This window comes from Marmota monax, unplaced genomic scaffold, assembly GCF_021218885.2.
Source record: "Marmota monax isolate L192 unplaced genomic scaffold, Marmota_monax_Labrador192_F-V1.1 WCK01_AAM20220418_F8-fsc00009, whole genome shotgun sequence".
In the NCBI taxonomy this organism is placed as follows: domain Eukaryota; kingdom Metazoa; phylum Chordata; class Mammalia; order Rodentia; family Sciuridae; genus Marmota; species Marmota monax.
In genome coordinates this window covers 1,089,325-1,105,132 of record NW_026694710.1, presented here as the reverse complement: position 1 = coordinate 1,105,132, position 15,808 = coordinate 1,089,325, and the positions used below count along the sequence as shown (strand labels likewise).

Here is a 15,808-nt window from a genome sequence, read left to right as displayed (position 1 = left end):
CCTCCCCACCAAAAAAAAGATAAAACCAGTAATCCCATCCCTCATCACATCTTTTTTTTGTAAAGAAAAAGAAAAAAAAAAAAACCAAAAGACTCTACCATTCCTGCATCACACAGTCATATGCTACAAGTTTATTTATTCAATAGATTTTAACAAGTATATATGGTTGTTATGTACTAGGCACTGTGCTGGACAAGAGAGACCAAAAAAAAAAAAAAAATGACAGAATCCCTACTTCCTTCCAAGAAGCCCCTGTCAAGACAGATATGTATAAATCCAAGTGCTCAGCACTATAAGAAGAGAGGAGACAACAAAGGCAATTGGGTGGGCCACAGGGTGGAAGACCTTGAGAAATCCCCACGTGTCAGTCAAGTGCAAGGTGTCTATTCAGAACACGTAATATGAGAAAGCTAGCAAAGGAAACTAGAGAAGAGAAAACCTGGATGTTTAAAAGATGGACAGAGAAAGAAGAATACAAAATTAGACAAAATGACTAGAGAACCCAGGAGGGATTCTAGATAGCATGGAAAAGGAAGATCATCAGAGAAAGGAAAATGGAAAGGTCATTAGCAATCAATGCCACAGAAAGGACAGGTAACGTAAGGCCTGAAGCAAATCAGTGGGACTTGACAGCTGGGAGGTTACAGGAATCATCTGCCAGAGTAGTTCTGTCTACAGGGAGAACTAAGCCCCACCAGAGGAGATATTGAGAACTCACTTCCTATCTCTAGGGTCACTGGACCTTGGCAATGTATACTAAAAAAATAACAATATAATACAAATAAAAATTTTAAAGAACTGCTTGTGGTAAAAAGAAATAAAGAAATAAAAATATCAAGGTGGACTAAAGGAATGAAAGACAAAGTACTTAATAATCCTATTTCATTCTAACACTGATTGCAGTCCTCCTAACAATGCACCACGGGGTATTTCAACATTGAATTTTAATTTTTCCTTGAGTTTGTGGGTGGCAAGGTTTTCCTTTTGGCAGTTTGACAGCTATAGCTGAAAGGGTCCCAAGACCTTAGTAGGTATCAACTAGACAGATGGTCAAAGTACAAAGACATTCTGCCTGATATTATTTTTTCCTAGAGGTCTTTAAAACCAAATGGTGTCATTAGAATGTTAAGCTTATTCAGTATTTGACTACTGGGTCAGTCAAGGTGCTTTAAAATGTCTTTTTACCCTTCAGTTTCTTTGGAACGAAAGATGACAAAATATTTGATATACTAAAGATAGAGCAAAATTAAAACGTCAAAAGAGAAGCGTCTGCTAGGCTTAAAATAAAACTATTTTTAGAATAAGTCATCTTTTAAATTAGCATTCTCTTTTTGTGTTAAATAAGTGGCATATATGAATAAGTGGATGGTGGTAGTGACATTTTCAACATTGTTATGGATCAAAGTTCTTGTTCTTATAAAGAAAGGCCTATTTCATGGGCTGGAGTTCTGGCTCAGTCGTAGAGCACTTGCCTAGCATGTGCAAGGCCCTGGGTTCGATCCTCAGCACCATATAAAAATAAATAAAATAAAGATATTGTGTCCAACTACAACTAAAAAATAATATATATTTTTTTAAAAAAGAAAGGCCTATTTCATGAGGCAGCAACAGAGATGACTAATGCATTGCACTGTATTTTCATAGTCAACAAAATAATCTAATTATTTGGAAGAATAAAATCATGTGAAGGTAAACTCAAGTGGTGACAACGTATGTCAAGACATGACTAAGGCAGGAGGGAACTCATGATGAGATGTTAATCTTTAGAAAAACATAAAATGTTAGTAATGACTTGTTGCCAAAGAAAGGATTTCTTCATCTAAAAGTAATTCAATAATCTTTAGCAACAAAATCACTTACCTAGCTCTTCATTTTCAATGACTTCAAATGTGGCCCAAATGTCACCTTTTGTGGGAATAATATTTTTTATTGCTAATATATCATTAGTTAATTCTTCTGCTTCCATCACAGGAGATATCTGTAAGAAGAGCAACATTTCTTCAAAAGATCTTTCAGATACAGAAGCAGTCTTATGATAGGGCAATACTACCTCCACCTAACAATACCTCAAGTATTGAAAACAGCACATTCAGCTCTTCTCAATAAAACAGAATACATTTCAATGTAAAGGCAAAGGGAAATTACAATACAGATATCATCAAGAAGAATTATTTTGTTCATTTACTGAGCAATTAGATGACTCAGAAGGGAGAAATAACCTAGTCACTCACAGACAGGCTTTCAACACATGACAAATCCAACCATCTCCTAGGAGTAAAACTTTTCACTTGTCAGTTCTCTAATCAAGAGTATAGAGTGACTTGTTTATTCAGCCTGGGCCCTAAATTATACACAGTTGACTGACTGCTGTTTGTCATGCCAAGAAGCCCCAGGGTTTTGGTAGTTTGTGGTGTTCCCTGCCATGCCAAGTGACAGATGGTAGGACACCAAAGTATTTAAGAGCCAGGATTTCAGGGTATAGGGCAGAATCTGCAGTGCCAGCCTGGGGCCCTGGCTTCACAAGAGTCCCAAAGCCGGAGGCCACTGGATGAGCACACTGCCTCTTCTGGGACTTTCAGGGTTTCTGATTTGTTTCTTCTTGTTTTTGTTTTTGCCAGTCTTAAGTAGATACTGGCCAAAAGCAAGCTGACTTCTTCAGTTAGACTTCTGATGTAAAGTTAAACAAATACAAGATGTATAAACATTAGAATACTGCAACTGCAACTTAGCTTACATATTTCCATAAAAGTAAATACCTATTTAAATATTTCTTAGAAAAGGAATGTGTTCATTTCCATTTTTCCTTCGCTTTACTCTTCATAAGCCTAGAACACATACATAAATAACAAAAACATCTTACACCACAGGTAACTCACAGTGTCTACCTTTTGTACTTCATGGAATTTAGAGCTTGCTTTAGGGAATATGTTAATTATACAATGGAGTCCACTCTGTTCTATCTTAAAGCTCAATGAAAAAGTGGGAAAAGTGGAGAGTTTCAAGCAACAAAAATATCAGCTGAATTGTCTTAATGATGTTTTTGATCTGCATTGACCTAAACATTTTAAGAAGTATCATCCTTTATTAAATAATGATTACTGAGAAACCAAACCTGAGAAATGGGCAGCAGGGAGAGCCTCAGTCTGAAGCACAAGGACTACATCCATAGGCCCTGCTCCAGGAGAGAGACCCAGGGCCCCTTTTAAAAACACCTAGAACTCCACACTTCAGAAAGCATTATTCTGTGGATTAGACTTATCGATATAATGAACATCAGGTATGGATTATGATGATCAGGTTTGTACTGTGGCCTGAATTTCTAGTTTCCATTGTTATGAATAAGATATCACTTGTTTCATCTATCTCTATAGGGTGAGGTAACAACCAGGAGAGATAAAATGTAACTAAATAATTTTACAGTCTTAAGTACTAAGTCAAATGCTATTGATTTTTTTTTTTTTTGTACAGTTTTTATGTTTTTTGAGAGCATCTGGATCTTCTACAGGTAAAATTGTGAAGTCTTATATATAAATACAATTAAAGTAATGTGACAACTTTCCTCAATTGTAAAAATTTCTCTGATGGGTTTGTAAGTAAAATTTAAATACACTATGAAAGTGTCTGTATATAGGTAGAGTTAAATCATGTTCTCTGAATATCTCTTCCAGCATTAATAATGGACTTGTGCTGATTGGTCTGTACTAGTTTCTCATATCCCTTATGATCAAACTCATACACTCAGACTAAGAATCATGATATGGCTAAGGACTGGGAGGGCAAATGTGTCACAAAGCATTTGATGATATAGCTGATGACTGTAGCATTTAGCTCCATGTTTTAAGAAAGGTAATTCCATATAGTCATAATACATAACTATTAAAAATACCTACAGTAAGAAATATAAGACAGGTATGGTGGCGCACACCTGTAATCCCAGTGGTTCAGGAGGCTGAGGCAGAAGGATTGAGAGTTCAAAGCCAGCCTCAGCAAAAGCAAGGTGCTTAAACAACTCAGTGAGACCCTGTCTCTAAATAAAATATAAAATAGGGCTGGGGTTGTGGTTCAGTAGTCAACTACCCCTGAGTTCAATCCCCAATACTGCTCCCTCCCCCCGCAAAATACAATATATTTAACATAACTAAAGTTTAGAGATATCTAATTCTGTGAAGGTTTAATTTTGCAGTCAAAAACGTGAAGAAGGTAAAGTTGAATTTATGTTACATGGCAGAATATCTATTCCATATACAGAAAAAGTAGTATTACCAAGTAGGAACATAAAATATCACTGTTACTATACCTAAGGCAGACTAATTACTTAATATAGTAGCATGAGAGGGATCCATTTTTAATTCAGGAAAAATGATCAATAGCCTCAAGGAAAAAAAGTTACCCAATATTTAAGTACATTGGAAGATGAAATGCTAAAGGGTGAGAAATCAGGAATAACAATGATACTAGCACCAGTAGTCACAACTATTTCTCAAACACGAGATGAACAATTTGCTACACTGTCCTATGTGCACTAACTTAATGAGTCTTCACAGCAATGATATGATGTGAATATTATCTTTCCTCATTTTATAAGTGAGGACACTGAAACTGAGACAGAGTAGATAACTTGCCTAATGTATGGAAGTTAAAAAGAGAAAAGCAAGCCTCTGTGCTCAAATCATTTTCTAGAACCTACAGAAAATCCTAACTCTAACCTAAAGCACATAAAATGTGCTTTCCAAATGACTAAAACATAAAATTCCCAGAGGATATTGCTATGAAAAGTCAATCTTGTCATCAGTCACTGTTTGAACTAGAGAGGTAAAGGAAATAAGAAACACTGGACAATTCAAAATATATGAAAGTACTGCCAACATTCGTGCTTTCCAATGGCGTTCTACATCCTCTCAAGGACTCACCCGAATTATAATACTACAGTCGGGTTCCTTCCTTTCCACGTACACTTCAATTAACAAATCTCCAGCCTGGGAAACCTAGAAAGGGCAGATGTGAAAACAGCACATATGTCACAAAAAACTGGCATAGGACATGTAAGGCAGTTGTAAAATCCTATTCATATTTCTCAATGTTATAGCAATGAATTAGCTCAATCCCCTGTTCACAAGCATGATGTTCTTATTTCAAGGTATGGTTGATTAAACATAAGGAGTCTATACAAATTTATAATCAGTAACAACAATCACAATGGGATTTGTCTCTTACTTAAGAGCTTAGTGTTCTCAAACACCCTTCTTTTTTAAATGAAATGGTGAATCTGGCCACACTGGAAATAAGCTGCCTTTGACAAGAGAAATACAGGAACCTCATCATCTAGAGTAATAGGATAAACAAAATGAGGAGTGAAAGTGAGCCACATGCAATTTTTTCTCAATATTGTGTGCATAATACTAACAATTAAAAGATAAAATAGTTCTTGCTATGTTTTCAAAAAGATGATATATTTGAATGAGGATAAATTAGGTCAGAGCAGTAGTAAAACTACAAATAGAAAAAGTAACTTTAGTAAGAAGAATAAAATAAAAGTGATAGAATTAGGCAGAAAATGAAGGTAAGTTTTCATTTTAATTATCTTCAGGCAATTATTTAAGAACAATTATTTGGGTCATTATGTTCCAGAAGACTGACTAAAGAAGATACAAGTCAAAAAATATAAACCATAGATATGGCTATGTACATCAACAAAATAAAATGAAGGAGCTTAATAAAGAATGAAATGAATCCATGAAAAATATTTTCAGTAGCTTTTGTCAGAAATTCACTTTAGTTCCATAACCACTCAAACATAATATCCATAACTCAATATTTTTTAAATGATCACAAAGGACAAACAATCATTCTGAAGGCAAATTTGTCTCTGCATAAAATCTAATGAGGAAATTTGTGAGGGAAACATTTAAAAATGTACTTTGAAGAAGTATTCCTAATTATTATGTCACCACAGGCATAGAAAAGATTATTTTCAAATTTTATTTCTCACTTTTGATGCTACACACAAATTCTAGGAAGAAAAAGAGTTGACATTTTTTGCTTTCCACTATGTATGCATAAACAAGTCTCCAGGAAGGACACATTTTAAAAATTTGAAAAGCAAACACAGAGTACTCAGAGTAAAGCCAGAAAGAAAAATAGCTAAGAAATTCAAATAAGAGTAGAATATAGGGATTCAAGTAAGAGTAGAATATAGGGACTGCCAGAAAAATACTCCAGAGGAGAGTTTTGTATGGATTTAAAAAATACTCAAGCAAAATAAGTAGTTTTATCAAACTGTCCTCCTTTTCTCTTTCAACTACTATAGTTTATACACAATTATTTTCTTATTTCTACTTATACTGAATTTTAAAGCAGTAATTTCTTTATTATCAATATAAAATACAAAAAGGCAAAAAGATATTTGTCCTTTATCTAATGATTATATACATAATGCTGCCAATGATTACCTCTCACGATCACACAACCCTTTATTTTAGGACTTAAACATCCCCCTGGATGTAAGAAACAAAAAGAATTGATGTGAACCGGGCAGTGTTAAAGCTAACACCACTGGAAGCTGCAGTAATGATTTTGGGTCAAAATGGAGGGAATAATTAGTTCAGTGATTAATATACCAGCATTAGTAGTGGAGAATTTACACACCCCCATCTCCTTCCAATGGGTAACTCCTCTAATTAGTAATGGAAACTTCAGAACCAGGGCAAATTTAGGTTCTACAGAAGGAAGTATTTGCCTCATTATCCAAGTATAACCATAAACAGAGCACATCTGACCCATTTGTATTATTTACGTTGGAACTCTGAATCCACTATGATTCCTAGTTACTAGAGGATGACTAAGGATTGCCTGTAAGAAGGTACAGTAAGTACTCCTTAAATAATAAGAGTAACTTGAAAAAGCACAGTGCAACCTGAGCACATGAATCCAACATCATATGACTGAGGAAAGAGAGACAGGATTTAGGAAAGCCGACTTAAGACAAAAATTAATGTGTTACAGACATCATATTAGAAAGTGTCTCATTAATATAGTCTTCTCAAAGCATGCAGAGCAAAAGCATAAAAGAAATAATTTATATTTTCAAAATCATTAAGGAAAGAATCATTACTCTCTCTGAATTTGCAATTTATTCTGGTATTTCTTTGGCTTTAAATGCTTCCTTTGAAATCCACTGGCATTTTTAACAGTGTTTTTAAAATCAATAAATAAAACTGATTTCCCCTTTATGTTAAAAATTATATTCACATATTTTGCATCTATGTATCAGGTTGAAAAATTATTACCATTGTTTTATCAAGATTCTTTATCCCCATTACTTCTACTTTGTTTCCAAAAGAAATTTGAAAATACACAAAACAAATCTCTTTGTTTACAATAGAAGTTTTTGTTTTTGTTTAATTCTTTAAAGATCTAACTATTACTACTCACTTGAGTGTCTTTCCACTTGGTAATAAAGCTATTTTCTATGTCCATTTGTTTGACTTGGTCTTCTTTAACCTGTTTAAAATATAATTTTGGACATTCTAATAATGTAGAGTACAAGGAGCGATGGTACTCATCCTCACAAAACTCTTCAGAAATTTAAATACCAACAAGTTGAAAATAAATGAGAATGGCCATCTTAATCAGCATGGCCAACAGAGTCTCATAAGTTCAGAAGACATTTTGATGATTCCTTCTGGCTTCAGATTCCACCCACAGAAGCCCTCATTGTTAAGGAGGTTTACAGAGCAAAGGGGCTGATGTCCTCTTTCTGAAAATTCTTGTAGGTTGAGAAACAGACTTGTTTCTCAAATCCAAATGTTCATTAAGTGCTCATTAAATCTTTTAAGATGAGTGGAGTTTAACATAACTACAATGATAACAATTTAGTTTCTATTAATGGATTGGTATAAAACTAGAAAATAAAGAGAGCATGTAAAGCCACACAATTTTTTTTCTAATTTTTAAATCAGCATCAGACATTTGCAAAGAAGTTGCCATTGATCAAAAACAGTGGACACACAAACGAAGAAAAAAAGAGGAGATAAAAGAGCAAAGAAAATTCAATAACTCTGGTGTCCATTCCTCTATGAATTAATATAGAAACTGGGTTATTTTATTAAAATAGTTCCTTTCTCTTTTCTAAGGAATCTTGTGGTAAGTTATTTTAATACAAATATAACAACTACATAAATGACAACCTATCACACTACCCACTTGGTTTCACCTACTATATCCATACCCCAGAAAACAACTGAGTCTTATCAACACCATTTGATAAAACACTCAAAAAGATTACAGAGATGTTAGAATTATACAAGGGAACTGGATATTTAACCCATACTTATCCTATTCAAACCCTGGCCATATTTTCTTTTATTTTTATTTATTTGAATCTTCCTATTCTAGCAGTTGACTGATCAAACATGAAAACACTAACTTCATGAAATACCAAGTTGAAGAGACAAATAATTAAACAGTGATAACTTAGCAAAAAAACTGTGGAACAATAATAGTATTTCAGAATTTTGTTGTTGTTGTTGTTGTTGTTGAAGGAACCATTACAACAATTTTTTAGAGACCCTAAAATGCTTTCAGTTGCAGAATTTAACAGCCTAGTGTTTATTACTGAATGTTAAATTCAGAACTTCACACCTCTAAGTAGACATACTTAATGCATACACATACTGAGGAAAAAACACATGTACACACACAAAATCCCCTAGAACAGGACTATTCTGTTCAACAGACACCAGATGGTAAAAAAGGCTTAAAAGCAGCCAAATTTAAATGAATGCTATTGCTTAGAAATGGCTATTGCTTAGAAAGCTAGTTTTATATAAAAACTGAAAGAAAATATTGCTATCCTATATTTTCCCTGTTTCTAAATATCCATAAAGACCTGAATAATAGCATCCTAAAACATGCAATATTCTTTGCAAACAGTAACATCAACTCCACTTAAACAAGGGCAGGATATAAAATATTTACCTCAAATATTTCAACATAATTATTTATTAGGTCCTCAATTACATTCACTTCTTCACTTGTTTGTCCCTTAGTTTGAAACAAACAGGATGAAAAGACCAAGGCCAAATTATGGGCATTCATGTGATTGATTTCTGAGCACTTTTGAACCCTGTGAGAGAAAAGCATAGCTCATTAAGGGACACTTCTATTTGAAAACTGCATAGAACTGCAAGCCAAAATCCTCATTTATAATATTTAAACATGCACATATTGAAATTGTTTAATACAAAAAGCACAGTGGTGGTTTAAAGGAAAGCACACGGTTCTTCTCCCCAGTATCTTGCAGTCAAGTTAAGAACATAAGTAAAACTACTGTTAAGAGATTAGCACAAGTAACAGAGCAGCACTTAATGCTGACTTAGAGGACAAATTGACCACGTCCACATAGTTCCAGATAATGAAATGACCTAAGGCCAAAGCAAAAAAAGGGCATGCAGAATGGTAGAAAATGAAAGGTGAAGCGACAGCATAAATGAAAAAAAGAAAGGGCAGGAGGCAGGTAGGAGCAAGACAGGAGGGTAGACTGTAAGGCATGCAGTGGAGTGTTCCAAATTCCAGGTTCCAGTCTAGGCTACATTTTCTTTTTTTTCTAATTTCTTACATACATGACAATAGTGGAATGCATTACATTCATAATTATCTATCCACAGCATAATTTTTCGTAACTCTGTATATAAAGTATGTTCATGCCAAATTATGCCATTATACATGAGCTCTCTTATTTTTATTTTTTTTATTTTTTGCATTACAATTCCAGGTCCAGCTTGGCTAAGAAGAGGACTAGAATATGGGAGAATCAGAGAAACACTAGAATTGGTTAACAGTATAATTCTGTTTGTCTTGAACTATAAATTTAATGGTTGGTTAAGTATGTAAGTTAACTATAGCTATTTTAAAAATATATTCATTTTGGGAGTAGATGAGCATATGTTTATAAATATATTTTGATATTTGTATTACTAATCATTAAAAATCTGTCTCATTCAAAAGAGAATAGTTATTCTTAAGTAGCCCTAAGAAATAAAGACATATTATTACTGCAAAAAAAAAAAAAATAGGCTACATTTTCTAGAAAGTGGATGTCAGGTTTGGAGAACACCCAGTGGCACGTGTATGGTATTCAGAACAGGATATAATTACATCTCAAAATGCAAACTCTGAATTTATAAAACCACTACACCTTTCTTGGATATAACTAATAATGCCTTTTAAAAATGAAGAGATATGAATAAATCAATCAACCCTTCTAATCAGTAAGGTACAACTTTTAGGTCTTACAAATGTCATTTAAAGTTTTAACAAATAAAAGTTTCAAAGTTATAAAAAATAAAATAAAACCTATAGTCACCATCCCAAGAAATGAAGAGTTGGGTTAGTAAAAATATAGTAGAGTGGAACTACAAGTAGTTAATGGTCTCTACTGGACACTGACTGTATATACAGCTGTATATACATACAGCTGCTCTAGTGCCTGTTTAACTTCATTTGGAAAATGTTAAAATACACATTAAAGAAGAGAAAACCAACTCCATTAAAGGCATATAGCAAGGTTATGTCTATACAGAATACACATTCTGGTAGGTACAGAAAGAATCAACATGATAGTAATATATATGATAATGCAAGAAATACTAATAAAATGCAAAATTGCATAGCATAGACAGACCAAGTATGATCATCATATACAATTTACAAGATGCAAAAGGAACTGGAATTTAATAAAGGAGGATGTAACAACTGCAGACACCCCTCTCAAAACCACTCTGCACTTATATCAAACTAGACTGTGAACATTCAGGAAATTTATCTCCATGTCAGCATCTCACAGTCAAGAGAATCTCACTTTAATCACCCTATACTGCATAATACATATCTGGTGTATGGTATTAAGTGGATGTGACTGGTAACAGAAGTGGTCTTTTACCTAGGGTAGGGATTGAAAATGCTACATCAACCTAACCTTATCCAAACTGACCTCTCCACCTTTTGGTGACACTATCAGAAGTCCAAGGAAATTGTTTTCTAATGCCCTTCATAACCTCTTGTAACCTCCTGCCAGCCAACTATAAACAGTCTTGTCTCCTAGTACTCATCTGTTCCAGAGATAGCCTTCACTCATTTCTCATTCTTACTTTTTTGCTTTGGATAGGGTCTTGCTATTTTGCCCAACCAGGTCTCCAGGTTGGTCTTGAACTCCTGGGATCAAGTGAACCTCCTGTCTCAGTTTCCTGAGTGGCTGGGGCTAAAGGTGCACACACTGACCCCAGTTTGGATTTATCTTTTTTCATACCCAGTTCAAATGTTTCTTTAAATCTAAAGGATAGGGTGGACTCAACCCACAATGAAACACTCATTCTCTCCTCTATAATTCCATGCTGCATCAAAATGTATCCCAACATCTCATAAACTATATTTGTATCATACAATAAGAAAATCATTTTTATAGGCTGGGGATGTAGCTCAGTGGTAAAGACCTGGTTAGCACACACAATTCCCAGCACGTACATGTACCACCTCCACCACAATAACAAAATCAGTTTTACTGTAATAGAGATACATGCGTGAGAACCAGTGGTTGGAAAACAATTTAAAAAATAAAAAAGATGGAACACTGTGGAAGCTTTCTTAATCTAGATACTTTTAGAAGAATTCAGCTTTATAGAAATTTATTCAAAGGAGGGCTGGGGCTGTAGCTCAGTGGCAGAGGACTTGCCTAGCATGTGTGAGGCACTGGGTTCAATCCTCAGCACCACATAAAAATAAACAAATAAAATAAAGGCATTCTGTCCATTTACAACTACAAAAAAATTTTTTTTTAAAGAAATGCATTCAAGGGAATACTTCCTGTGTTCAGGGAGTTACAATAATTCCTTAAGCTAAATTCATGCTTACTATAGTTTTTATACTAATACTTGCTGAGATCAACACACACAAACCAACCTTTAGTTTTAACTTAAAAGGTTATTCTCAAACATCCTCATCCTTCAGATTTCTCGTCACCAAAATATTCCTCATTTCTTTCCACATGCTGAGGGATCATCAGTTCTAGACTTTTAAAATCAGGATAAGGATATCTGATTAACCAATAATCCAAAATATATGGAGTCAGGGAAGCAATAAACTAGAAAAAATTAAGAGTTTATAAAGCATTCACCAAGAGGAAACCCTGTACTCAGATTTGGACACCGAGGAGTCTGTTTAAGAACTCTTGTCCCTCAACATAGCAATGGATCACTCCATCTCTCCTATTTCCATACTGCATGCTGCAAATTCCCTATTTAAAATCTGTCCCCACATCTTAGAGGCAGTGATAGGACTATAGAATGTAGGCTGTATAGTACATTAAGAAAAATAATTCCTTCTTCCTCCAAATTCTAAGTTTTTAAATTCTTGTTTACACACGTGACACATTTCAGGATGCTGTATTATTATTATTTCTGATTCATTTAAGAAATTCTCCAGTGCTATTTAACAGCAACTTAATTATAGAAAAGAAGGCTGATATCAGCTCCAATGATGAAGCTAAACTAAAATGAGGGAGAAAAAAAGGAAAGGGGTGGGTCCCATGAAAATAGAAGGTGGATCAGGAAGGGAATAGAGGAGGAGGGAAGAGGAAAAAGAAAGTGAGGAATTATGGAATGAAACTCACCAAATTGTGCTTTGCATATATGCATATATATGAATATGCCACAGTGAATTTCACCTTTAAGTATAACCATAAAGCACCAATTAAAAAAAAATATGATGGAAGACAAGTAGAATAGAGGAAGGGGAACAGAAAGAGGGAGAACTGGAGGGAAAGAGAAAGTTCTGGAGACTGAAATGAAGCAAATTATATAAAATGCACAAATAAAACATTTAAAAATATATAGTGAAAGATATACAGTCTCGGGTAGAATATTAGTCACACAACTTTAAATTAAGAAGTAATGACTTATTGAATACCATGTTTGAAGTGTCTAGAAATGCTCATGAGTTCACCCACCTATAAAGGTGTTCAATGATAGCTGCCAGTGTTGCTCGGTTGACCCCTGGAAGAGTACGTATAAATGCTCCATACTTCTTAGTTCTTTCCTTGTCATCTTGTGTATCTGGAGGCAAAAAAAAAAAAAAAAAAGGAATCTTAGGGTTTAAGCCAATCACTTATATTATAAATTTGACTTTCACCAATATTTCAAAATATTATTTACAAGTATATTATAAGAAGTTTCAGAAGAAAAAGATTAAAACTTCTAGAATAATTGCCTATAATTATGGAAAAGCATTTATTCACATAAACTTTCCATGACTCTATGCTACAGCTCTTATAATTTTTATTTAAAATGCACTTTGAAAACGGAAAAGGGTATGTTGTTTTCTTATCTTCCACTGTATGGACTACTGAACCTCAACTTAACAGGAAAACATTCAGTTAATTACTCAAACTACAGGACAAATTGAAAAACCAAGCCAAAAGCATTTTAACTCTAGCTATGGAGAGGTTTTATATTTTGTATTTGGAAATGACATTACTGATCCTCTTTCCTTATGAAATCACAAAGATCTTCCCAAAGATATGAATGAACTATCCCAGAGCTACGAACTTGTTATCCTCTCTGATCTAGGCAAATGGGCTTTTAGCAGCCCTGCTACCATTAAATGTCTGGGAAAAAATGAGAAGATAATCAAAGAAATCACACACAAGTCCTTACACTGTGATCCAGACTTGGAAGTTGATGAGCCTCTGCCTTTGTTATAAATAGAAATCAACCATGAAGAGGAAGATACTGCCCAGCCTCAGAAGTCAAATCCCTGGACAAACTATGGTCAGGAACCCCAAAGTTCTTGACTCCCAAGGATGCATGAATTTGGTTCAGCCTAACTGATTAGCTGACACACGGAATGAAGATCATTCTTAAAATAAATAGCTTGCCCTGACTTTGTGACTCAAGGGAACCACACTTAACTATTTCTTTTCAATTCCCAACTACCTTTGGAAACCAGACCATTCACATTTCCTACTTAGCCCTACATATTCTATTCTTTAACTATCATGTGTAACTAATTAAAACAAATTAAGAAGATAAAAGTATATAGTCATTTGTAAGGACATTAGGATCTCAGAGGACATAAGAAACTCTGTGACACATTTTTCAAGTACAATCCTATACAAAACTGCAAGGATTATCTCTTTTGTATGAATTTTGCCAGCACATGAGCTCCATAAAAGTAAACATGGTTGTATGGACTTAAGTGCCCTGTAGATAACTCTGAAAAAGCAGGAAGGGAAAATACTCAAGTAAAGGAAATTCAGAAATGAATTAAGAATTATTTATATCCCTCAATAATATTTAGTATTAATCTAAACATTTGTCCTTATGTCACCAGTTTTTAATTATAGAGAAAACTACATTCATTAATAAAATGTAATTAATATTACTACACATATAAGAAGTCAAGTAGCAAAAGATATTTTCATGTATGAGATAAATGAGATTTTCAAAATAAAGACAAGAAATTGGAAAACAAAATTTGGGAAAGATTTCTGGTCATGCAGAATATATAATGAGCAGTTAAATTAGTTCAGAATTGAGGTGATTTAATACTGTTCTTAGAAGAACAGATCATACATCATAAGAATAAGTGGTATGCCACTGCAAGGCACTGTTGGTCTCAGGTGCACAGGACACAAAGATTCTCCTGTGATGTCCCCAGAGGGTTACAGTTTATCCTTGTCAGATGAAACACTGGGCACTTATGAAATATCTGACTGAGCTATATTGGATCTGAAAGAAAAACACTTAAAGGTCATTCAACCTGGTATTTGAAGCACTCACCAAGTAGATTCTCAAAGAATTCACATGCAAGTGAAAGGTGAACACATCCCTTTTTGACGCTTGGCTACTCCTCGCCAACTATCTACTCCAGGTAGACTGGCAATGTTAAAGACTTCTTTATTATCTGACAACTTTGGCAAAACTTATTTCTTATGTATTTTTGATAAATGATTTTAAAATAAAGAAAAATTCTAAGTCATCATAAAATAGTTATTACAAATAAATTTATAGTTATAATAAAATCACCTTGAAACAAAAATAAGTAGTAGAAGGAAGCTGGGCTTAAAGAGATGTTTATCTAATTACATTTTTTAATATCCTACAAAACTATAAAACTTTTCTTATTCTCAGTGAAGCCTTTTGATTTAAAGAATATTTGGAAGCAAATAAACTACTACTTTCTGAACATGTTAAATTATGAAAAGTGTTAGTAACAATACTACTCTCTTCTTGCTGAAGCTTATAAGGAATAATATGAGATACTTTTCAAACTGTATGTGTGTTTGTGTGTATAATGTTTGTGTGTGTGTGTGTGTGTGTGTATACATATGTATACTGAATACTTTCAAATAAATAATTCTATTTCTCAACTCTCAACACTTGTGTCCGAGGCACTTAGGCCAAGAACACCATGCAGCGACATACAACTTATTCATATGCTATATGGTCTGTTCTTCTAAGAACAATATTAAATTGCCTGAAATTCTGAACTACTTTAATAGCTCATTATATTTTTTATATGACCTGATCTCTTTCCTGAATTTTGTTTTCCAATTGCTTACCTTTATTTTGAAAATATAATCTATCTTTTTCTTATGACATGAATATTAATAAAAAATGAATTGTACTGCATTCTGCTGTCATATACAACAAATTAGAATAAATAAAAATAAAAAATAATATATATTCATAAAAAAGATATATGAAAACACATTTTCACTAGCATGATGTTTTATAAGTGTAGGAATATCATCTAC

At 33.8% G+C, this 15,808-nt stretch overlaps 1 protein-coding gene across 2 annotated transcripts in view; it reads right to left on the bottom strand.

Annotated features, from left to right (window-relative positions):
- The window catches only part of Arap2 (ArfGAP with RhoGAP domain, ankyrin repeat and PH domain 2), a 185,735-nt gene that overhangs the window by 45,940 nt on the left and 123,987 nt on the right, over positions 1-15,808 (bottom strand). The window contains exons 21-25 of one of the 2 annotated variants that reach the window (XM_046423699.2): positions 13,001-13,106; positions 8,977-9,124; positions 7,432-7,500; positions 4,911-4,985; positions 1,861-1,978 (exon numbers count right to left, since the gene is read on the bottom strand). In XM_046423699.2, coding sequence (XP_046279655.1) covers positions 1,861-1,978; positions 4,911-4,985; positions 7,432-7,500; positions 8,977-9,124; positions 13,001-13,106 — 516 coding nt within the window. The remainder of the gene's footprint in view (positions 1-1,860; positions 1,979-4,910; positions 4,986-7,431; positions 7,501-8,976; positions 9,125-13,000; positions 13,107-15,808) is intronic. The other variant, XM_046423700.2, reaches the window with a different exon arrangement.